The 26091-nt window shown below is 40.6% G+C and overlaps 1 protein-coding gene across 2 annotated transcripts; it reads left to right on the top strand.

Moving 5' to 3' along the window:
• The first annotated feature begins 20 nt into the window (after positions 1-20).
• On the top strand, positions 21-25214 carry syngr1a (synaptogyrin 1a). 2 transcript variants are annotated; one of them, XM_042086645.1, is made up of 4 exons: positions 21-461; positions 14321-14558; positions 20026-20171; positions 23110-25214. In XM_042086645.1, the coding sequence occupies exons 1-4, from the start codon at positions 366-368 to the stop codon at positions 23317-23319; spliced, it is 690 nt and encodes a 229-aa protein (XP_041942579.1). In that variant the 5' UTR covers positions 21-365; the 3' UTR covers positions 23320-25214. The 2 variants fall into 2 exon arrangements, with proteins under 2 accessions (XP_041942579.1, XP_041942580.1); XM_042086646.1 differs by lacking the exon at positions 23110-25214 and adding an exon at positions 21075-22641.
• The last annotated feature ends 877 nt before the right edge of the window (positions 25215-26091 follow it).

Raw genomic sequence — 26091 nt, 5'->3', positions numbered from 1 at the left:
GCTACGTGCATTTGGTCGTAGGACTCAGGCGTGCGCGTCAAAAGCTTGACAGCATAATGCGCGTTCTCGTGCTCACAAGGATACGTGTTTACTTTCCTAACCACCTTTGAATTGGGAGAGGGGGACCAACAGGGAGAAATAGAAGAGAGAAAGGAAGTGGATATATCAGTGTAGAAGGACAACACTAACTGGTCGTGGGACAGAGGATTATCGGAGTTAGCTAGACTGGTAAAGGAAACTGTTCAACCTTCATCTTCGTTGCAGCGTTCGAAGTTGAAGTATCATCAAGGTCAGTTCTCCAAGGTCCGCTACGGAACTCGTCTTAAGAAACTAGGTGGCGTGGAAACCACAAACCGCCGGTGAGGATGGAGCAGGCGTACGGAGCAGGCAAGGCTGGCGGAGCATTTGACCCTTTGACGTTCTTTCAGCAGCCTCAAACAATTGTCCGACTAGTATGTTGGGTGAGTTTCCATTGCTTGTACATATCAGATACCTGATTACGGTGATAAAGTAACCAGTAATGAATCTGCACTCGGTCATATCCGATACAAACTACTTACTTCTGCACTAGTTGTGCGTCAGAAAGTCATGTAGTGGCATAATTTAATTATTTTTAGCATGGTTAGTGGCGCCCGGTCAACCAATGTTTTTTTTGTTATCTGTTGGTGTCTGCATTTAGGAGCAGGCTAATATCGAAAAATACGATTTTTGTAAATTAGATACAATAACACAATTTACCCTGTATTATAGCATCTATAAATCAAGCTGCCAAGTGACCGCTTTCACTTAACCCCGGACGCTTTTTCGCCCGGCATCTGATAGAAGGATTTATTTTATTCGTTGTTTGGGACGTTGCTGCTGTTTGGTTTGTTATCGTTTCTGAGAGTTGAAATAATCACTCACTTTTCTCTATTCTGTATTAGACAACGGCTGGGAATAGATAGAGTAGAGAAAAACGGAGATTAGGCTATCTATTTTTGGCACGCTCACGTGAGCCATTTGGTCGCGCCGCACCTTACTCTACCCAATCTGTTACCAGTAATCATGCACACAGTTGAGTAGCCTACGTCGCTCTGATCCGTGCACCTGTAATGTGGCAATATGTATGTACTTCTCTCTCCTTTCTCATCCTGTTGCTAACTGGTAAGGCGTTGTCCACTTGAGGGCTCGGGCTTAATTCAGCCAATGAAAGACCCGTTTTAGATTTAAAAGGTTAGTAAGGCCAAGACGTTACAGGAAGCCAGCATATCTCTGCGGTCCAACATAGAAGGCTTGGAAGAGCTTGTGCTGAATGACATACCTCTCAGCCCTATGTTGCTCTGTCCAGCCAGATAGGCGAGGTAGATACGGTGTCAAAGTTGATGTGTCCAATGGTACCCCATTATATTCTGCTCCAAGTAGAATGGCCACTACTCTCAACAAATTATGTCTTAAATAGAGCAAATGACCACAAAACAATAAGGGTAAGGCTATTTGCACCCCTGGTACAATTAACAGTGAATGCTATTCGTACCCTGGTGCAATAAGAAGTGAATTCTATTCGTACCCCGGTGCACACAGGAATGTGTCCTATTAGTACCCGTCTGGTACAAATATCAGTGTATGCTATTCGTACCCCGGTGCACAGGAATGTGTCCTATTAGTACCCGTCTGGTACAAATATCAATGTATGCTATTCGTATCCCGGTGCACACAGCAATGTGTCCTATTAGTACCCCGTCTGGTACAACTATCAGTGTATGCTAGGCCTATTCGTACCCTGGTGCACACAGCAATGAGTTCTATTAGTACCTCGTCTGGTACAAATATCAGCAAGCAACATGTTTTTGTTGTTGTTACATAACAGAGTGTGAATAGCTCAGCTGTGTAATAGACACTCTGAATAAGGTATGCTGTTTGCATCAATGTACAGTTAGAAGTGGATGCTATTCGTACCCTGGTGTTTATAGTACTGCATGCTATTTACACCCTGGTGCATGAACTAGCTAATTGTTGCAATGAAAACTTCCGTTTGAGAACCGATTTCTTGTTCAAATTGCGCGCCTTCTCTCCAGAGACGTTGGTACACATGCACACTCACTCTGCCAAAACGTCACACGGGAATCGAACCCCGGTCTCCCGCGTGCCAGCCCTTGCCTGTGACCACTGCACTATCTGCTATATTCTTTAAAGAGTTGAGGTTTGCAGGCAAACTTATAGTTTACAGGCCTGAACGTCATATTCACGAAATGTCTGTTAGCTAGCAAACTAACGATTGTATGTGTTCACTGAACAAAGATTATGAAAATAAAACACAACTTTTCCATCTCAAATTTGATTTGAACAGATATTAGTGCTGAAACCGTTCGGAATTCTTCACTTTCTGCTGACGAAAAAACGAATGTCGGCCATGTTTTTTGGGAACGCGAGCAACATGTTATTGTTGTTATGTAACAGGGTGTGAATAGCCCAGTTGTGTGGCCAAGGCTATTCGTAACAGGGGTACGAATAGACACTCCGAAAAAAATAAACTTAAGTAACTGTCTCTTGATGTTCATGTTATATGCACACCAGAAATAGTGTTTAGCCATATGCCAATTTGTGCACTGGGCTGCTTTGCATTCTTAGAACATGTTCCACCTAATTACCCTCAGAGGAACCTCTAGATGGTTCTATCTTAAACCCTCTATTGATTGGCTTGTTCCCTTTGCTCTGCCAGCTACAGTATGAAGCACATGAAAGAGTCTGCATGCTCAGAAAGCATTCTGTGCAGAACATTAGGTTTCCACTCCAGTTTAGCTGAAGAAAATAATTTTATTTGACTTATTCACGCTGCTATGATAGAACCAAATATCCTTGATTACTAACTTTAACCCTCTCTGATAGAACTTCATTGAGCAGATTTTATAGCATAACATTAAGTTCAAACAGAGAACATGAAGGGGACCTAGGCCTTAGTCATTTTGTGTCTGGCTGTAAAGAAACAGAGAGAGAGAGCACAACAGGGAAAGTCTTCTGTGTTGGTTCTACCACTATTCTGCTAAGGTGTGACGTCCCAAAGAGAGGAAATCTGCCGGATCGCCACGCGACAGGAAGACAGAGGGAGGTGGCCCCCTTGATCTGGCTGCTGATTGGCTGATTGAGAGCTGCTGTGTTGGCATGACAACCATCTGAGTTCATCAGGAAGATAGAACATGCTCCTGAAGGGGGTGGGGGTGGGATCCTAGAACAGAAAGAGACAGAGAGGGATGCAGACAGAAAGCAGGCCTGAGCATCTTTCATCCCAGGGAGTGGTCACTACAGTTACGTTTTGTCCTTTCTCTTTATTCAGCTGATCTTGTGCATCTGGTATCACACGGCTCTATTGGTCTCTCTTTCACTTGCTCGATGGTGTTTTTAGCCCCCAACATCGTCTTCCAGGCAGTGCTGCCACCGACTTAAAGGCACCTAATCCTTACCCTAACCCTAACCTTAGCCCATGCCTAACCCTAGCGCCTTCCAGGCAGCGCTGACAATGTTGGGGGCTTAAAACACCAAGAAAACTTTTGTTTTAATGCTTTAATCGTGGTGATTGTGATTCCAGGCAAGTACATTGTCCATATTAACATCACAGGCTTTCCTATAACTGAAAGTCTATGGAATCAAAACAACGCCATAAATATTTTGTACCTATGAAAAGATATTCACATGTGTAATAGCGTTTTGCAGCTGTATAAAAGAATTTGTGCTTGTGCACAGAAACTTTATACTTGTAGAAATATGTTGTGCATGTGCGGGAAAAAAATGGTCTTCAATGATACAGCACACATTTGCACATGTGTAGAACCGTTTTGTAGCTGTGGAATTAATTTGTCTGTGTGTAAAAAAAAATCGGCCTACCTGCAGATATATTTTGTGCACATGTGAAAAACATTTGTCCACTTAGCTAGGATGCAATTCATGAAAATTGGGCACTTCTGGATAAGTTTTTGATTTTTGGCAGGGTGTTAGGTATAGGCCTAAGGTTTTTAAAAATCCATGGATACAAGTTGGGGTGGCCCCCCTAGTGGCAGTTATCCATAAAATCCAAAATGGCCCCCGCCGAAAAGAGAAAAGGTTATATATCTCAGCTTCCTTTAGTCTTAAATTGTTGTATAATGTATTTTCTCTACTTTGTTTGATACAAGGAATCCAATTTTGATATGTTCTTCTTATTTTAAGTCCATTTCCATGTAGTATTATAGTCATATTTAGCTCCTAAACTGTCAATATCTCTGAAAAAGTCACATTAAAATACTCAGGTCCTTAGACCCATATTTTTACCTCCAAGGTATGCTTTTCTTTGTTGATTGGACAGGTCACTATCACTATAGTGTCAAAAATCACATGTTGTGACCAAAAGGACCATTATTGAGGCCTTAAATAAACACAACGTCAGAACTATGCCACAGTGAAAAGTTATATTAATATATATATATTATATTAATATTACATTTTAGTCAAATAACACAAAAACACAATTCATACTTAAACATCATGTATTTATTCAAAGATTTTTGGTTTCACTCTTCATCATTATTAGTACAGCCTCCCTCACACTTGCACAATGTGGTACAGCAAAGTCCAACTCAGTGGCACTTACAGTTGCCCATAGAGGCAACCACACAGCCACAGTTGAGGAGGAGTGAGCATCCCTTGCTGGCATCTTCCAGATCTGTCCAATATGGCACCCAGACTTTGGTTCGGTCATTCCATTCCCAGGGAGCAGGGCATGCTTTCCATGCTGGAATAAGGCATGATGGGTTGGGGGGATTGAATCCAGGGACTTGAGGCCATGAGTGAAAAGAAGCTTCTGGGTTTCATTGACTGACTTGACACCGCAGTTCTTACTATAAATGAGTACAGTCCAGCATTTGAGAACTTGCATGTGCACTGATTCCAGTGTATGGATAACTGCGGCCAGCCCAACTTGTATCCATGGATTTTTGAAAACCTATACCTAACACCCTGCCAAAAATCAAAAATGTATCCAGAAGTGCCCATTCTTCATGATTTTTCACATATTCCTTCCCAGCTAACTGGGATTTAGTTTGAACGTGTGTGGAACAGCTTTATAGCTACAGGCAATAAAGGAACTTATGTCTTTGCGCATACAATTAGGCAGAAATTGGGAGAAGTGCAACATCCATCCTTCGTGTGCAATGCTGGATATACAAAACTACAAACCTTTTTTACAGACACAAATTTTGCCAGTGTTTTATCAGCGTTTCTGAAAAGCCAATCAGCACATTGCATCACCTACTGACTAGCCAATCAGTGCTGCGCTGAGTACAGTTGGCAGGGTGTTAGGTATAGGTTTTCAAAAATCCATGGATACAAGTTGGGCTGGCCGCAGTTATCCATAAAATCCAAAATGGCCCCCGCCGAAAAGAGAAAAGGTTATATCTCAGCTTCCTTTAGTCTTAAATTGTTGTATAATGTATTTTCTCTACTTTGTTTGATACAAGGAATCCAATTTTGATATGCTCTTCTTATTTTAAGTCAATTTAAATCTAGTATCATAGTCATATTTAGCTCCTAAACTGAAAATATCTATGAAAAAGTCACATTGAAATATTACTCAGGTCCGTAGACCCATATTTTACCTCCAAGGTATGCTTTTCTTTGTTGATTGGACAGGTCATTATTACTATAGTGTCAAAAATCACATGTTGTGACCAAAAGGACCATTGTTGAGGCCTTAAATAAACACATGCTATGCCATGCACAAAACTATGCCACAGTAAAAAGTTACAGTATATTAGGCTTTTCAACATTCAGCACAGAAAATAAAACCCTGTGTGGAGTATGAAGGGAGGGGTGAGCTACCTCTCTGGTATGTTTTGTTTGGTCCTTGGTTAAAATATAATGTATGTTGTTTGGACAAAGTGTCCAAAAAAATGCTAACCATTGTAAATATGAAATATAAACAAACGTGACTTTGCTGACTGCACCTTTAAGATACTATTTGCGTACATGCTGTATAATCACAGATGCTTGACTAATTATGATTTGATTTGACACAAGTTGTGTTGTTTTAGACATACATTTTCTACAGCCACCTAGAGGCCTCATTTTCCTGCCCTGTTACTATGCCCTTTCATTTAGATTAAATGAGTGAGAGGACAATGAGATGTTCCAGTCTTTAGTCGCCTTGTATGTTTTTACGAAACTGTGTAAAACACAAAGCACTGTGACTAGCATGCTAATATAACTATAAGTATATCTACTCTTTTGATCCTGTGAGGGAAATTTGGTCTCTGCATTTGTCCCAATCCGTGAATTAGTGAAACACACTCAGCACACAGTGAACACACAGTGAGGTGAAGCACACACTAATCCCGGCGCAGTGAGCTGCCTGCATCAACAGCGGCACTCGGGGAGCAGTAAGGGGTTAGGTGCCTTGCTCAAGGGCACTTCAGCCGTTCCTACTAGTCGGGGTTCGAAGCGGCAACCCTCCGGTTACAAGTCCGAAGCCCTAACCAGTAGGCCTCGACTTGTCTTTAGGTGGTGTCTTTAGGTGATATAGTTTCCAGTGTTATTGGTGTGGCAGCTTTTCTTGTCTTTTAATGGAGTGCTCTGTCCTGGAGCACAGAATTGCATGGTGAATAGCCTCCGCAGCTGGTGTGTTTATCTGTTTCTCACTTGACCATAGCCAGTACCATTATGATGAAAGGTAAATGATAAAAGTAGTTGGCAATAACTATATCTCAGGATTAGCAAACTCTTGTATAGTGTCGCTTTAAGGTGCAGCAACTTAGTTTTTGACTGGAAATATTCATGTTTTTAAATCCTCAAGATACTAATTTACCTTGACTGGATATACTGAGCTTTGTATGTAACAGTAAGCCCTGATATCACTTTTTACACATTTAGGTAGCATGCTAAAGGCTATCATATAACATCTGTGTTTTCACATGCATTTGTACTGTAGACTATAGATATTATAGTTTGAACACAGCCATTATATAAACCACCTAAAGAATGCAGATTGTGATGTGTGATTGTCTGATTATCCTCATGACATAATATTTGGTTGATGAATATAGCAATTGAATTCCTGGAATTCCAGGGGAACAGCTATAGGATTAAGGGTTAATACCATATTGTGTAGGAAGGGTTAAACCCTTTCTAAGGGTTGGCTTTTATATAGATTGTTGTATATAGAATGTTTACAGATGAAAAAGACTTATGAAAAAGATCGTTGCTGAGTTTACATTTTCCATTTACTTTATTCATCTGGCACTTTTATCCTGACTGACTCTCTGTACAAGTAGGATATTGTATATTTGTATTATTGCATGTTCAGCTTCCTAAGAATTGTTGGCTTCTTGCTCCACACTAATGGAGCTACATCAACAGCAGTTTACCATCACTTGCGATACCAAGGCTAAACCATTTGGAAGATATGGCTTTGGAATATACAATCATTGTTCATTCTTGCGATGATACAAAGATAGTTGTCAATTTCGGAAAAGATGTTCCGGTGAACAAAAGACTTCAACATAACCCTGGTGAAGACATTGAGCAACACCTAAACACAGGTTGGAGAGGTAGGGGGTATTGATTTCTGTCGGAGACCAAGGCAAGTGTGTCAGACTGAGCAACACACTCTTTTTGCTGACGCCAAGTCTTTTCTGAGACCCTGCAGTCAATAGAGCATTTCAGAGCTTCGACCTGTCCTACTGGCTGTTGACAGAAGAATAAGATTTTAAAGCTGCACACAGTGTTAAACATCAATTTGTGTGGTCCAACAGTGTGCCAGTAGTTTGCAACTGTTAAGTACACAATACCCAAGATGCAGTCTATGATTAAAATCCAATACGCAATTCCAATACAGGTTATATTTAGATGTTTGGTCCTCATCACCCATCATCATAGCTGTCCTTTGAGTGGTTATGCTCAAAACAACAGTCCTGGTTCTGTGCGAATAGGGAACAAACAACATGGCTTGCTCGGAGCCATAGATTATTCCAGCCAATCAATGTTTAACTCTAGGACCATGGAAGAGAAAGGTGTCATTTAAGCAGCTGTGCAGCTTAAATATCAACAACATTTTTCCAGAATATAAAGACCAGAGCAGGTGTTGAAAAATAAATATGATTGTCAGTGAATATGAATGGTGTCCAGCATATTTTTCTCAGTCATTAAAGTTAACACAATGTGTGAATTCCCCTTTTTCATAAATGTTCAACTTTCTGGGTACCCATCTCTGTTATATAGTGCAATACCAGCACATTGACAATGTCAGAGTCTCCATTCTCCTTACAATATGCCAGTATTGCATCAACATCATAATTTAAGGTAAAATAACCACATTGTGTTACCTGAAAGCTTTTAAATAAACCACTGTTGGTGGTTTAAATCAGTATACGATTGATAGCATAGATAGTATGTCTCTCTCTCTCACACACACACTCTCTCTCTCTCTCACTCTCTCTCCCTCTGTGTTTGTGTGTGTGTGTGTGTGTAACTGGCTGGAAATGTAGCTGCGCATGTACCAGCCATGAACACGTCAGTGCAGCTATGATCACTGGATGAAGGAGAGAGGGGGGGAGGGATGGAGGGAGAGGCGGAGGAATGGATAGAGGGAGAGTGGAGAGAGAGATGGAGGGAGAGGGCCTTTAGTCTTGTGACTCAGAGAATCTGACCCTCTCTCTCCTGCCCTTCTCACTTCCTCTCTCCTCTTGTGCTCTCCTGCTCTTTACTCGTTCCTTCTTAGTCCCTCATTCACCATTTTTCATCACCCTTTCTCCCCCTCTTCCTTTCTCTTCCCTTTCTGCTTTCTCATTTCCTTTAATCATTTTCTGCCCCTGTTTTTTGTTACATGTAGTGTAGCTCTCTCTCACACGTCCTTTCCCCCTTACTCCAACTCTCTCTTTCTCTCTGTCTGTCTTTCTCACACTGTTTCTATCCCCCTCTCTCTCAATGAGCACAAGGTCAGAGAGATTAAAACAGAAGGGTTGTGGGGGAGGGGAGGAGAGGAGAAGTGGCAGTCAAGCTGCAGGAAGACAGAGAGAAATTGAGATGCAGGAGAACATGACAGTACCGCTTCAGTACCATGGCAATAATTTTTGTGTTCTGTTTTGTAAATCATGTAACCATAATTAGCTTAAAGTATATTAGAGTTGCACTGTACTGAAGTTCATATCTGCTATTCATACACAAGACTAGGTTGAGTAGACTAAAGTGGAATATACTGTATGCTGCCTTGTCCTTCACATAAGTTAACATTGTATGAGTCATTCTCATGATGATCTTTTATCATAGAATCTCAGTCAGTGGAGTAAGTCCTATAACTATGTGCTACTCGCCTTCTCAGCTGTCCACAGATGAGGCTCGGTGACTATTCAGGTGCTGTTGCCTCCTCTGGAGTGTAATGCGTAATGTTTGTCACATTGACCTAACTAAAAACAAACACATCCTAGTTAGAACCACTGTACAGCCAAGGGTTGGAAACTCAAAAATGCAAGCTCCTGAGTCATGCACTGATCACACACACACACACACATACACACACGCACACACAAAAACACACACACACACACGTACATTTGTGCACACATATGCATGAACTCACACAAGCACACGCCTACACACACACACACCGCCATCACTACCTAATTAAGTAATCTATAGCGTATAGATTCAACTACTCTCATTCACACCACCCCATTCCCTTTCTCATTAAATCTCTCTCTCACACACACTCTTTCTCTCTCTATAACATACACACACACACACACACACACACACACACATACACACACAAGCGTGCACACACACACACACAAGTGCACATTCACGTAAATGCACTAAATCCCATCAGGCTGTAATGTGGAGCGTGAAAGGCCTCCCTGCTGATGATCACAAGATCAGGACCCCACGTGGTAGCCTCCACAATACCCGCTTTCATGCTCCAGCGAGACGCAGGATCCTTGTGATCCAGACCGTTGGTGTTTTTGAGGGCATGTAGGGCAAACCGACCTGAGGTGTAGGTGCCACACATGCCGTGCCAACTAGGACACAACAGTGCCGCTGCCATCTTATGCTCCATCAAACACCATCAAAACACCCTTCATGATCATTCAAGGATAGATTGATTATTGTTATTATTATTATTATTAATAACAATAATAATAATAAGAAGAACAAGAAGAACATATTAAGCTAATTATTAGGCTAAATGGCTGTCTATTGTATGTGTATGTGTAGTCTGTGTGTTAGGGTGATCACAAGTGAGACTGAAAAACACTTCAAAAAGGTGAACTCAAAGGGGCAAAAAAAATCACCCCAAAAATTTGCTTCAGTTTCTCCAAGAAAGTTGTTGAGGAGGTAGCGTTGTCATGGGTGGTGAGTGTAGCGTCTGTATATCACTCCAAAACCCTGTGGAGGACGCTTTGTATTCATAAGTACTACTTAAAGGACAAGTTCGGTATTTTACACTTAAAGCCCTGTTTTCAGATAGTTTATGATTAAATATAACGTTTAAGATTGAAATTTGGATATGCTGCTGTCCTGAGAATTTTCGGTTTCTGTGGTAGCGCCCCCCCCTCCTCCACAACGCTGCATAGGTGCACTGGAACAATCCTTCCTAAAACGCATTAAACTTTCGTTTACAAAGACGTGAAACTCACCGAGTGGTCAGGGGTGTTCGCTGATATGCTCACACAAAAATTGCTGCAAAAGATGCTTTCCAACAGGTGTTTACCATGGGTTGTAAAACTGTGGAGCTATTTTTCCAAACGCCTCACACCCGTACATTCTTCCGTTGAGAGCTTGAATAATAGACACTCCAGCCCAGTTGGTGGCGATAATGCACTATACACCGTCTTGCCAATTACAAGCAAACCACTGGCATTTCATTGAATACACAGAAGAAGCAGAAGATCGCTGTCTTGAAGTATTTTGCAACAGACAGCTAAAAATGAGGCGATTTTGTGCAGTTCCGAATTGCGGGAAAATTCGTGCAAAAAAAGTTGTCACAGACTTACCACAGAAACCGAAAATTCTCAGGACAGCAGCATGTGTCCAAATTTCAATCTTAAACGTTATATTTAATCATAAACTATCTGAAAACAGGGCTTTAAGTGTAAAATACCGAACTTGTCCTTTAAGCAGTGTTTTTTGTTGCATGGCACATGTCAGAAAGGTGGACGCATGGCTAGATCCGGGCAGAGGGTTCGATGGACTGCTTTAGTATGTGTGCGTGTGTGTGTGTGTGTGTGTGTACATAAATATTTGTGTAGACTACAAAGTTCCTACTGAGTCACTCTTACAATCGGTGTGACCCACAGCTGAGCTCTCAGGAATATCAGCTATTGGTAGCTGACCTGTAGTACCTTGTGCTAATAATATAGGACACTGAAACATTTTAGAGCTGCTGAAATCTGTTGACATGTACAGTAACTGAAGTTCCTAACACAGTTATTCAATTGTCCTGTGTGGATCTTGTAAAGTTACAATGGATTAATGGCATGAGACATCACATGATCCATGTTAAGTTACAATGGGTTAATGGCATGAGACATCACATGATCCATGTTAAGTTACAATGGGTTAATGTCAAGAGACAGCAGATATTGGAATGTTTTTAGGAAATGTACCCATAGTTACACACAAACACACACACACACACACACACACACACACACACACACACACACACTTATAACAAAGTAATATAGTGGTCATATACAGCATTATGCACAAAAAACACCACTCAGACATACCAGTTCATGAAAGTACTGTCATTATCTCTCACTAACATTTACCATATTTAGCTAATTACATTGACTTAAAATCCTTAAAATCCTACATAGCGGAATAACACAACAACAGAGGTAAATTGATAATTGTAGTTATAACTATTGACCTATATATATATATATTCTTTGTTCTTCACGGGGTGTTGACATGATATCAAAGGCAAGCCAACTCTCAGTCACCCAGATTCACTAAAACTAAGCCTTCTTATTGGCCGTTCACCAGAGAAAAGATGTTTTGACAGTTTTTTCCAAGTGGCTCTGGACCCAGGCCAGATACTTTGTTATGTAGATGGTGCACTGATCGTGGCAGCTTTTTCCACTGTAACCCCTCTACTCCATGTGTTTAGGTCAGTGATGGAAGAGGCACTGACAAATTGCTCTTGGACACACAAGGCCATAAGGAATAGTTATGGTTCTATTATTGTAAGTTCTCCTCTTACAATTCAACTATATACAGTGCAGTCATGACAGTAGCGGAAAAAAAACCACTAACTCTCTGCCATCACAAACAGGAGTAGTTGATTGAGGATGATATTGGTGTAAATTATAAAATGTTAATGGGTCCATGGGCTTATTAACTAAACAGTCCTATAGATTAAAACATATGCAATTAACACATTCAATATGGAACTGTGAGACCAAACCAGTGTCTAGAAGGGAGGTAGTGTACTAGTACTTGATTTGTCTCTTTAATTTTGTCTGTCGAGAGGTGATCTGAGTCTGTGTAATATGTTTACTGTACATGTCTGCTCTGTTCACCATGCTTGGCAGTACAGGTGGTATCAGTTAGGTGACAGGTCCCCTGTATAATTAGCTGTATTGCTCTTACAAATAACTGTAGTTTTGTTGTCAGGTGAAAATGCACTGTTCTGTTATCCGAAGTCTTCTTCTTCTTCTTCTTTTTCCCACCAAATTTCTGCATCTAATTCAGCTTTAACCGTTTAACGTAGAAACTTCGTTCAAACTTTGTAACGTAGGTCTTGAAAAGGACACGCGGGGAATGTATTTTTCACTTTTGTAAACTTTATACTTTTTGAGATATTAATAAAAAACAAGCTTTTTTCCCCCATAGACTTAACATGGGCTGATGACATCACAATGGGCTAATTAACTTGATTTGCACCTGTATCAACTTCCAGCTGCTCACTATTAGGACCCATCAAAGGGCCAGTTAAACTGATTGCACCTGTATCAACTGCTTTCTGCTTAACTAGGCCAACTCTCTCTGTGTCTCCATTCTACAAGGATATAAGGCACATTTCATCCAACTTTCTATCCATTCATCCTCTTCAAACCATTCACTCATCCACCCATTAAACTATCCACCAACATCCATTAAACAATCTGCCTATCAACATCCATTACACTATCTATATTTAACTTTTAAACTATATACTCTGTCTCAGGCTTTAAGCATACAATCTGGCTCTCTTAAGACTACATATTCTGTTCCTATTTCCTCTGCCCACAACTGTTTCAAAATAAATGTCCTCACTACAATAATTCACTATTAAATAATTTAACTATTTAAACTACTCAACTATTTAACTGTTTAGACATTTCAACTGTCAGTTGTTATCAACTATGACTCCTGCCAACTGTTTCCAAATAAAAGTTTGTTTTGCATTTTATGTTAATATACAGTATGTTTATATTTTCATGCACTGGTAATTTCCTCGAAATTACATTTTCTAGTTGATAATAACTGTGTTACATTGGTCAGTGTTATTTCTACATTACAAGCCTGACTTTCATTGTGATGAGAGGGTTCTGAGGGGATTGTGTCAACTGAATATTGTTCACAGCCTCCCACACACACACACACACACACACACACACACGCTAAGTGGCAGCTGCTGAGGCCAGATGTCAGGAGGGCAGTTTTTGCCAGGAAAGCCCACACACACTGTGTGATATCGTCAGATTGGCACGGGGATAATATGTGTACACATGCACAACCATACACGACATACACACCCATTAACACAAGTTATATATAGATTGTCCCCCCATTGTACACAAACACGATAAACACTGTCAGTCAAATTACATTATGAGCTTACATCATTGCAAAAGGGGTTCTCCAATGTTTTCTCAGTTAGCCTTTTAAAATGATATCAGATTAGTAAACAGAATGTGCCTTTGCTACATTGGATGAATGGTTGCTAATAATGGGCAATGTAGATATTGCATTAAAGATCAGCCTTTTCTTTCTACAACAGTCGAGAAGCCTTTTGCAATTATGTAAGCACATAATGTAATCTGAAAACTGCTGCCCTGATTAAAAAACAATGCAAATAATCTCTGGTATAATAATCGCTGGTATTCTGTCTATATGGAGTGGAATGGAAATGTCTAAGTGTCTCCAAACCTTTGACTGATAGAGTACATAACAAGTACGAATATAATCATACTCATCAAATCATAACCAAGTAAGAACATAACAAGTACAAATTCCCACTTCTCTCTTTCTCTGTTGTTTCTTTTTCTTTTTTTCTCCCAATCTATTCTCTCTCTTTCTCTTCATCTTCCCTTTTGTCTTCAACTCTCCACAGCTTTTCTCCGTAGTCATTTTTGGCTGTATTGCTAATGAGGGCTACGTCAACCGACCGGACGAGATTGAAGAATACTGCATCTTCAACCGCAACCAGAATGCCTGTAACTATGGTGTTGGCATGGGAACTTTGACGTTCCTCTGCAGCGCCGGTTTCCTGGCGCTGGACATCTACTTCCCCCAGATCAGCAGTGTCAAGGACCGCAAGAAGGCCGTCCTGGCAGACATCGGTGTCTCAGGTGAGTAGGAAACACTTTTGGATTCCTTGTCACTGCACTTGTTCGATGACAGACCATTGTATTGAGAAAAGAGTATCTGTATTATGTTGATATCCTCATTGTGATTATTTTTAACCACCTGAAAGGGGTCTGTGTACAGGTCCTTTGGTATCATCTGACTATCACTGTGCATAGTTTTTAGGTAGCACTGCTTCAAATATCAAGAACTGAACAATTTCAGGTGGACTGGTTTAGTAATTCACTTAATAATGTACCTAACATTTAGCCTGGAAAATCCAGACCCTGGTAATCTAGAAAGATTAGGGGTCTGGCCACGAACAAGGTAATGGCCCAACTCAAGGGGCGGCACCAAGCAGGCATTTGAAAATCTCACTGCATGCAATTGGATAACACTAGACCAATGTTTACTCTGAATGATTCTGGACTTTGACGCAATTGGATAACACTACGACCCATGTTTAGCTGTTTAGCTCGCCTCTGGCCCGCCTATATCAGATACACCGATGTGATTAGTTCACCGCGATGCAAGGGGCAAAAGTAATGTGCATCATTACACATTGCCAGAGTCTCTTGCAGACACAATTCAAATTGTGCTCTCGCGAGAACTCTGGATTTCCATGGTACCTAACATTACCTATTGCCACATGTATTGAAAGTTCCCAGCAGTTGTCTCAGGAAGTGTAGAACCATGATAAAAGCAGAGTGCACTTGATACTAAAAAACACGAGTGATTTATATTATTTACTTCAAACACGCCGTCCCTCTTTGATAATTATTCTGTAATCCAGTAGGTGTTCATTTCTTTGTTGAGGAGTCCTTACTCTTTAAGAGTGCAGCTTACCTTCCCATAGGCTTCTAGTGAAGCCATCTGTGATGCCCTTCCGCCTGTGGCTGGGGGTGGGCAGACATCCAGAGAATAGCTTAAGGATCAATAAACCACTACTCTACAGCGTTTGACCAAGTGTGTTCACTCAAATGTGTTTTTAATTTAGCTCTTAACTCATTGAGTGCCAAAAACATAATATTACGTTTTTAGCTCTTTTTTTTAATTACGAAACTAGACACTCTTACACACCTTATACAGTATGTGATTTTGGGAACTCTGTGATGAATGGAAATGAAATATATGACGATCGAAAACTCAAGATCTGAACATTTTATCTGGACGTTTGATCTTAACTCGGCTTTTGATGGTTGCCGCTTTCACATGCCAGAGTTCTGTTTTCCCAAGGCGCCTGCCTGTATATGTAAACCAGACATGAACGGTAATGTGTTTCTTTTTAATAAACATGTTTTCTACATGCTTTACATGTAGAAACCCTCATTATGCTACTGTGTAAGTGTGGTGCTATTTTGAGCCTTGTTAGTGGTATAGAAATAGCGATTTCTTTTTACTGTACGTGTGCCCCGAAGGCTAGTGTTAAATGCTAATTAGCAGTTTGCAATAAAACTGGTCACATTCGACTAGCATGAAAATAAATCCCAGCGAACGGTCGAACTCGGTACACATGTGTTATTAAGCCCTAGGTTCATTTTGCGCCGGAATTGTCCTTTAATTTCATTTACATTATTAAAAGGCTGGTTTATATCAGTGCAAATAAGACAGTGCTGGAAGTATAATTTTTAACTGGCTATAGATTAAATTAGATTAGATTCAACTTTATTGTCAATGTGCGGAGTACAAGTATACAGAGAGAACGAAATACTGTTTGCGTTTAACCAGAAGTGCAAAAAAGCAGAAACATGCAATATGCTGGTTGGTTGGTTGTTCAGTAGGGTGACAGCATCAGGGAGGAAGCTTCCTCTGAACCTGCTGGTTCGGGTGTGGAGAGACCTGTAAAGCCTCCCAGAGGGGAGTGGAGTGAACAGTCTGTGGTTGGGGTGAGAACAGTCTTTGATGGAGTGAGGAACCGATGATGCATTGGGCAAAGGCAGAGCAGTTGCCATACCATACTGTAACAAAGTTGGGGAGGATGCTCTCGATTGTACAAGAAGTTCAGTTCAATTTGCAATAGGAATGCAAAATGTAATGGCCTAGGGGTTCGTTAGCTTGAACTAGATGTACCGCAGAGCGGTACAAAATATGACCGCCGCCCAGTCCAGCACATTATTTCCAGAAAAATAAGTCACGCTTGTCAAATTGTGTTCATTTCCTACTTTGTTCCTTTTTTGTGTGTTTGTAATTGAGTGTCTGCAGAGTGTGGTTGTTTTTGTATATGTGTTTTGTGTGTGTTTTTTTGTGTGTGTGTGTGTGTGTGTTTGTGTATGTAGGTGTGTTTGTATGTGTGTTTGTATGTGTGTTTATGTGTTTGTGTGCGTGTTTGTGCGTGTCGTGTGTTTAACATTCATGCAAAGGAAAACATCTACTGCAGAACAGTGTCCCTGTCACTGCAATAGAACATTGGGATTGATATTTGTTTGGTGGCTTTTGGCCACAGGGAAGAGTGCCACCTACTGGCCAGCCACCAACACCGCTTCCAGCAGGAACCTACTCTTCCAAGGAGGTTTCTTATCCAAGTACTAACTAAGCCTAGCCTGGGTGCCATTCCGAACTTAGTCCCGCCCACAACATTTGAGGTCGGGAAGTTCAGTCTGGCATTGCTCCATTGTGGAGGAAGTATGCTCGCCCTAAATCGGGCGGACCAATCAAATCGGGCTTTACGATGATGGACAGGTGAGCAACAGTGCCTGTCTATCACATCATCTGAGCACGCTTAGATTAGGCTTACTGTATGTTTGAAACAAAAACGCTGTGGCTAGAAGGATACATGGCTTTTAAGACCCCATATGGAAAATGCATATTATTTAATGAGGTTTTATCACTGAAAACGATTATTTCTGAAAACTTTGGCCAAAGTTGAGATGTGGGAAAACTCGTGGTTTCACTTTCATCAAGGGAAAACAGCACTGTTGCATTGCGACATGTTCCCTCGTTCATTTGAAATCTCTGATTGACCACCTGTTTGAGGGATTTGCGACAGCCTTTCCCAGCTGTTTAACATGTTTGTAGCATATCAGTGTTCAACAGAATTATTTTAAAAAACGGAGGGGATATAGGCGATCAGTTTTTTCCTAATAGCCTACCCTACTACGTAATGAGTGTTGTAGCCTAGGCTAGGAGTTATTGACGGCACTAACTTTTACAAAAGACCAGAAAACAACGTTAAGGCATTTGTGAAGAAGAAGGATGGTTCGTGTGTTTTCTTCCTACACCTCACGGTAAGCTATTTCGTTGCTCTGATTGGTTAGGTCTATCCAATTGGTTGAAACACGCCCCATAATTGCGTCCCAATGGAGCAGTATCAGACTCATATTCTGACTAGAATTGAGTATGACTATGTCAGGCTAAACTAAACCTGCTTAGCTTCAGTAATTCAGCAAAGTTAGGGTATCTGCTGGTCTGGCTGCAGGCTAAAAACAAAAGGTGAAAGGCATATAGGATTCTAACTGTCTCACTGAATTGCATTATGCACACTCAAATCTTACTGGTATCTGCTAGACAACAAGTACCAAAACATGATTAGTTCATAGATTTCACATGTAAAATACATTGTATACAACCCCACCCCCATCTTGCCTGTTCATAATTCTGAGAAATTCTTGAATTGTGTGCATGTGTGCGTGTTGGTGTTTATGTTTGTGTGCGTGTGTGTGTGCATGTGCTTGTGGGTGTGCCTGTGTGTGTGCTTGTTTGTGTGCATGTGCATGCATGCGTACATATGTTTACTGTGTGTGTATGTGTCATACGTATGATTACTGTGAATGTATGTGTGTGTGTGTGAATATCTGGTTATGCTCATGTGTGCATATGGAATGGGTTTACATGACCCCTGGAGGCAAACTGACGCAAAAATTTGGTCATCCTAGGCCCTACGGTTCTCAAGATATTCACAGAAAACTCTGTTGGTGTACAGTCACTAAATGTACACATAAATTAATTTATTGTATGGCCCCCCAAAAGCGAAAGTCCATGAAACTTGGCATGCATTCGGAGGGTGTCATAATGATACTTCACTTTCAATTTTGTGCATTTTTGACCATGTCATATTGTGATTACAACACCTAATTTTTTGCTTTTTAATTTTTAACTAGGTGGCACTATACATAAAATAAGTGGTAATGGGATGGGTTGACATGGCCCCTTAAGACCAACATACAAAAAAGGTGGTCCTCCTAGGCCCTACGGTTCTCGAGATATTCACAGAAAACTGTGTCCGGCCACCTACAGGCCAGCTGGTGTACAGTAACATAAATTAATTTATTGTATGGCCCCCCATGAACAGAATTCCACGAAACTTGGCATGCATTCAGAGGGTGTCATAATGATCCTACACTTCCAATTTCGTGCAGTTTTGACCATGTTAGGTCACAGATACCTGCGATTACAACACCTCATTTTTACCTTTTTGTTTTTAACTAGGTGGCGCTATACATGAAATGAGTGGTTATGGAATGGGTTGACATGGCCCCTTAAGATCAACATACAGAAAAAAGGTGGTCCTCCTAAACCCTACGGTTCTCGAAATATTCACAGAAAACTGTATGCCCTACCCTCCTTTCGGGGGGTCCAGTTCAGCGGGGGGGCTACAGATCAAAACGTGGGGCTACATGCCCACCAAGTTTCGTGTACCCCGGTCTTTCAGTGTCACAGGAATCCTTGACGGAAAATTGGCCATGCGAAAAAGGAAAAAAAAAAATCTGACTAAACCTATATGACCGCCGCTTCGCTGTGCGGCGGTCATAATAATTTGTGCTAGAACCTTACATATTGTATAACTTACATGTCTTTCAGGTTGCCTCTTTGAAAATAAACCAAAGAGTAAATCATTGTGTCTTTGAGAGTGTCTATAGTGCATTTGTGATTAATGTGGTTCAATACACTGTGTAATAAACTGGTGTAATTTTAGACTCAATAATATAAAGTGGACCAAGGAATATGATTTTGTTAAAATCCTGTGCTGTTGATGCACTTCCGGTGGGATTAGCAACAGTCATCAGTGATTTCTTACAGACAGGGCAGGGCAGAATAGGCCTTTCCTGTTGTTTTTTTTATTGATACGGTGAAGGGATTATGAACAGATCTACAGTACCACAAGTATCCATTTCACAGTCAACTGCACCCCCTGGAGGTTAACATCACCTACTGAAAAGCACTTAAATCTGCATACAAGAGGGATTTGGATGGGCTGATTGAGAGTTATCAAGAGCATGCAGTATCACACATATGATTTTAAAAGGGAGATTTCAGCTTGTTGGTTTGATCAGTTAAGTGGCATTTATCTCTCTCTACCTCTCTGTCTCTCTCTCTCTCTCTCTCTCTCTCTCTTTCTCTAGCTATGACTTTTCATGTACTGATAGCTATAAATTATTTGCAATTTGAAAATTGTGTTTTCACATCAGTGTTTCAAGGAGTGTACATTAAATGGCAAATCTCTCTCTCTCTCTCTTTTCCCTCTCCTTCCCTTAGCATTCTGGTCCTTTATGTGGTTTGTTGGTTTCTGTTTACTGGCCAACCAGTGGCAGATGTCTAAGGAGGAGGACAACCCACTGAAGGAGGGGGCAGATGCGGCTCGGGCCTCCATCACCTTTGCCTTCTTCTCCATCTTCACCTGGGTCTGTACAGCCTCCTCCTTACTCAAATTACACCCTAAAAATTCAATTAAATTTCTTTCAATGTCGTTCATTTACAAAGCACCATTTACAATTAGACAATGCCCCAAAGCACTTCAAAGAGTTTAAGTCGTATTCAAGTTCAGTTTATTATTTGTAGGTGTAAGAAAAAACACACATTGGAATGCATAATAGACAGGTGCTAAACATTTGGTTAAGAAAGAACAAAGCCCAATAGATAGAGGTGGGATTAGAGATTATAATATTTTAGAGATTATAATAATATGGGTCTTGTTAAGGCCCCATGTATGCCTCACTCCTGTATTGAGTCTGTATGTGTGTCTGATATTTTTGTCAACTCAATTCCTGCCTGTGTTTGCTATTGAGTCTCTGTCTCTCAACCTTCGAGACTCATCTTGAGAGTTTTGCATTCACTGTCACCTGTGCTTCTATTAATCTCACGTTTCTCAATATAATGTATGACTCAATTATTTAGGCTTATTATTTTAATTTATCATCTCCAAGCACAAATGACTGCCCTATCTTTTTTCTTCCTAATCTGCATCACGAAGGAGGCCCAACAATTGCTCAACAATTTGCTTCTTTTTCTTTTGTTTTTATTTGCTTTCTGTCTCAGTGTGGTGATTCCTGATTTCCTCCTCATCTAAAAGGAAAATTCTTTAATTCTTTGCTGTGCCACAGCCAACGTATTTAACCCATTTCTTCCATTCTGTGATTGGCTGCTGTTGCCTCTTCAGGGTCCTCGATCTGAACGCTGTCTGCATTAAACCTTACTTCCCCTCTTATTATAGTTGCATTAGAGGTTGATGGAGTGCTCAGGTGGATCGCTGTATCTGTGGAAAAGCTTTGATTGACACTAGCGTTGGCAAATCTGTTTCTCTGCAGGGGGCACTATCACTGCTGGGCCTGGAGAGGCTAAAAAGAGTGTCGTTTGAAGAGGAGTACAACAAACTGTTCACCCCAAACACCTCTTCACCTCTCGTCTAGCATAGGCATAGTCTCACCACAAATACACACATACAGGTGCACACAGACATAAACACAGACACACATACTCACATGCACACATACACACAGACACAGATGCACACACTCAGGCACGCACGCACACACACACACACACACACACACACACACACACACACACACACACACACACACACACACACACACACACACACACACACACACACTTATAAGAAAATCTGCACACAGTAGTGGTCATATACAGCATTATGCACAAAAAACTCCACACTCAGACATACCAGTTCATGAAAGCACTGTCATTATCTCTCACTCACAGTCTGTATGAAACTATGGTAACAAGACTATTTGACCTCTCATTGGTTAATGAGAGCTAGGCACTTGATTTCATTGGACAGGATTGCATTGTTAAACAAATATTGACAGGTTATGTGTAGAGCAAAGAACCAGTTACACTATGTTTACTCCTCTTTTGCATACAGTAACAGGTAACCTGTTTATAAACTACTGTGAATGGTTCAAATATCAATTTACTGGGGTTATTAAAAGGTTTCCTTTTGTTTTATGTTGAAAAGTTAATTAGATGACTTTTTGATGTGCATCATGGATAAATCTACCTATTTTTGCATTTCTTAAGCACCTGAGCACATTGTGTATCCATGGACTGAATGCATGAACTAGGATTTAAAATCCTTTTAGCACACAATTTACAGTAGACTGCCAGATAATCTAAAACAATTTATGGTCACCTTGAAAATTGTCAGTTCTGTTTCTCTAAAACCATAATATTGAGATATACCTCTATGAACTGCTGTGTTGTAACTGTTATGCATAAGACTTTGCCGTGAGTCATCAACTCAGTGCTGGTGATGAGGCAGAGATGGTTGCTTTACAGGTCTTGTGTGACATTGTTTGCCTCTCGTCTGTGACCCCAGACAACATGTCAGTGTGTTTGTTGGAAACACCTGAATCGGATCCTGCCATGAACCAGTGCATGTGCCACAGTGTTGCTCTGTGTTCTCCCTATGTGGACAGCAACCACTGATCTTTAAGAACTCCACCAAGTCTGCTCTGAAGAAAGGGAGGATCAGTGTTCTCACCGTAACAGAGAATCCATGAGCATGCCCTCAGAGTGTAGCACTAGCTGCCTTCTCCTTTAACTTGTTATTCCTGTGGTCTTGTATAGAATTCAGTCTTCAGCTCCATCTGAAGTGCCTTAGTTATGAGCTTGTGTGTATGGTTATACATCTACACTGAAACTCCATAACAATTCCCAATTTTATAAATTACTTTGTTGGCTTTGAATCATGTCAAATTGTGCTTGACATTTTGCACAATTAGCCATGTCTGTGTAAGTTATGTGTGTGTGAGTGTGTTAGTGTTTTTTCTGGTATCTGTTTGGAAGTTTATACTGATAAATCATTCATATTTGCTGTATGTGTATTAAACAACCCAAACATTTTTACTACTATGTCTAATTAGTCGTATTTTAATTCTGAGTTCTATGTCCATTTTTGAGTGTGTATGTGTGTGTGTGTGTAGGCTATCTGCAATGTCTGCATTAATTTGTCTTGACACCTCCGACTTAAAGCGGACTAACAGCCTGTAATCCTCTGCACTAATCAAAACTAATTTATCTCACTCTTTCTGCTTCTGTGTTGTTATCCTTCCCTCACTCTTCCCATTCCAATCCCTCCCTATCACCTCCGTCCTGCCACTGATCCATTGCACCACTTTATCGCTGGTTTCCTTTACAAATTCTCTTCATTTAAAATGATTCTATGCCCTCTCACTCTACTCCATTGCAACCTATCAAATCCTTGCTATCCCATGTCCGCTCCTTTCCTCTTTTCTCTTCTCTTCTCCTCTGGTCTGCTCTCCTCTCCTCCCCATCCTTCATCATACATCCCTCCTTCCTCTTCTTCCCGGTCTGAAGGCTATTCAGGCATTCCTGGCTTTCATGAAGTACAAACAGGGGGCCGACTCGTCTCTCTTCAACCAGGAATACGCCGACCCCAGTCAGGATCCAAACGCAGCACCCCCTGCTGGCACGGAGTACACCGGCTACACTGCTGACATGGAGGCCCCGGCCAACACGGATGCGGGCTACGATGGCTCCGGTGGCTACCAGAGCCAAGACTACTGAGTGCAGCTGTGTTATGTTGTGTCTAGGCTGGCATGATGCCGTCTGTATTATTGTATATCACTCAGTGTGGATGAGTTGGGGACCTCTGGGCTAGGTTATCAGGGACTTTGTTGTGGCTGTGTTGCGATGGTAGCTGTTGGGTGGGCTTGAGTTGTGTTGTCTCAGAGTGGCAGTTAGCTACTGGGTGTGGGGATCTGGGTCATCTTTGGGGATCTGGGTATGAATATAATGTCAGGGCTTTAGGTGGTGTTTGGGATCTTTGTGGTGAATGAGATCAAATGGGCTGGTCATGTTACTAAATTTGGATTAAGGGCCTTTTACATTTGTGGGAGGGTTGGAGACTTACGTGTTTCAGGAGTTTATCTGTATGTTGATGACATTGGTCAGGAGTGATTTGGCGAGTAGGCCTTGTGTTTTTCTGTACCAGCTTGCCTTCGACTTCAGGGGTGAAGGGGATAATGTTACAGTGTGCTGCTCACCTTTTTAAAGAAACTTCAGTGAGCAGTTTCAAAGGGAGAAGAATCACAGCCAAGATTCCTTCATGAGATGTTACACACAAACACACTCTTGTGAGAATGCTTCATTTTTACCCTAAGATACATGACCTTTGGTGTTTGTGTGCAGTAAAATGAATTACTGATCGCCTGACTCTGTGTTTAACTGGTTTGTAACCAGGCCAGTTGAGTGCTACAGAGGACCACAGTGTCTTGGGTCTCCTAATAAAGAACCATAGAAATGTGTGGATTTCCTACTTATTCACTAATGGCTTCTTATAATTACTGAGTCTATAGCCAGTTACAGCTTTCAGACCTGCCAGAGCATCAGATGATTAACCATTTGCCCTCAAGCAAAAGACACTTATCTCATAAGCATTTTCAACTCTCTTCTACAGTGGCTATTTTGCATGTCCCTCACACCTTACAAAGGCTCCCTATACAAACATGAAATGCTCCACCTTGATTACTGTGATATGCTACTGTTCGGGAAATCTTTCTTGGTTTTCAGAACACTTGGGAACTCTCAAGGCCTGTCAAGAGAGCACCCAAATAATTTTCACATTTCAGGAGCCTATAAAGGTCTGGAGAAGGTATTAAATATCTAAGTATGGCGTCCTTCTCTAAAATGGTCTAAATAATCTTTTTTTTTGTCACAGCTCACACTGGCCAAATTTGACACAATAAACTTTACAGTATACAGCCTATATTTCAGTGTCAGATATACAGCCATGAAAAGTAGCCTAACCCATTGTTGTATTTTGGCAAAACAGTTGCACCACTCATAGAGGTTTGACAAACTGGTTCAAAACATGCCTTTGCTCTGTCCACTCACTCTGTCAAGCTAGAGTCACCTAGATAACAAGAGCCATATTTTAGATCAGAAGAGGAACAATGTTTCGATTGTAATGAGAGATTTAAGGCACAGCAATGCTAGAATTCTGTTTAACCCAGTATTTAAAAAACCCTTTTGCAACATTCCATCACCAAAACCAATGAAGCATCCCCATTATATTCATATTCTTGACAAAGGCCTCTTGTAACATCACAGTAATACTTGTATACCAGCAAATTATCTCCAGCCAACCCTTGTGAATGCTTTTCTCCCTGTATTTCTGTAAAATGGATATCACAATGCATTTTATTTTTTTAAAGCACTTGTGTATAGGCCTAAGTGCAAAAATATATAAAGTATACTCAATGTTTTTTTTTTTGTCATTCAAAAATGTCTATATATTTTAAATATATAAATATACAAACATATAGTGTAAATGCACCACATTATTTTGCAGCAGATATGTAACTATATCTAACTATATCAGAAAGTGAATTTTTAAAAATGAAGATCATTTACATGTAAATGTATATAAATAAATGTGTTTGTCATGTCTTGATGTCATGGGCACTGATGTCACTACGCCGCTCCATCCAGCATCTTTTGTCTTGTTATGTCTCTTGTTTGTGGAGCGCTTTGGGTTGCACTCTGTGCATGTTTAAATGCGCTTTAACAATAAAACTGACTTGACTTGACTTGACATGTAAAATAAATGAACCCATTGTGAATTTAACCCATTGATGGGATAGTGTGTGTCTCAATGTTGCTATGTATTTTAAGTGTAATAGTGTTTAAAACAAATTATCGCATAATGCAATTGGCCAAGGCATGGATCTGGCCATGATAGAGCAAAAGTCCACAGGATTTGAGCTTAATCAGAGTGAAATCTATTCCTTTGTCAGCTGTGTTTTCCAGCTGTGTGTACAATGTGTTGTGTTTTCTGGAATGGAAAACCTTTTGTTGTCTTCACTGGCTTTATTGTTTTTTAAAGAATACTTTGGAGCAGGAAAAAAGAAGAGTAGTGATTAGACTCTTTAGTGTTCAGACTGTGTGATACTTGTGTGCAACTGGAGTTGGGAAAATACTTGTCAATACTTTCGATGTGATGAATGTTGATTAAATTAATCAGTTAAACCACTTAAGGAAAAATGTATTTATTCATTTCTTGTATGTTGCTTGATAGATGTAGATAGATGTATCTGGATTGTACTGGAGGGTCAATAAATGAGCTTAGTATGTTTCACCTAGTCGCATATCTGTTCTCATTTTGGTGTTTACTCAGAACTACAGTAGGATGAAACTCATATTGTCAGTTACCAAAATATAGCATTCATATCTTCATATTCCTCAATAAATAGCATACATATCTTTGTATTCCTCAATAAATAGCATACATATCTTTGTATTCCTCATTAATAAGTTTGGGCCCGTGAATATATCCTT

The sequence above is a fragment of the Alosa sapidissima genome, chromosome 3 (genome assembly GCF_018492685.1).
Source record: "Alosa sapidissima isolate fAloSap1 chromosome 3, fAloSap1.pri, whole genome shotgun sequence".
NCBI lineage: Eukaryota > Metazoa > Chordata > Actinopteri > Clupeiformes > Clupeidae > Alosa > Alosa sapidissima.
The sequence above is the reverse complement of the archived record's forward strand: the minus strand, read 5'-3'. Positions and strand labels throughout refer to the sequence as shown.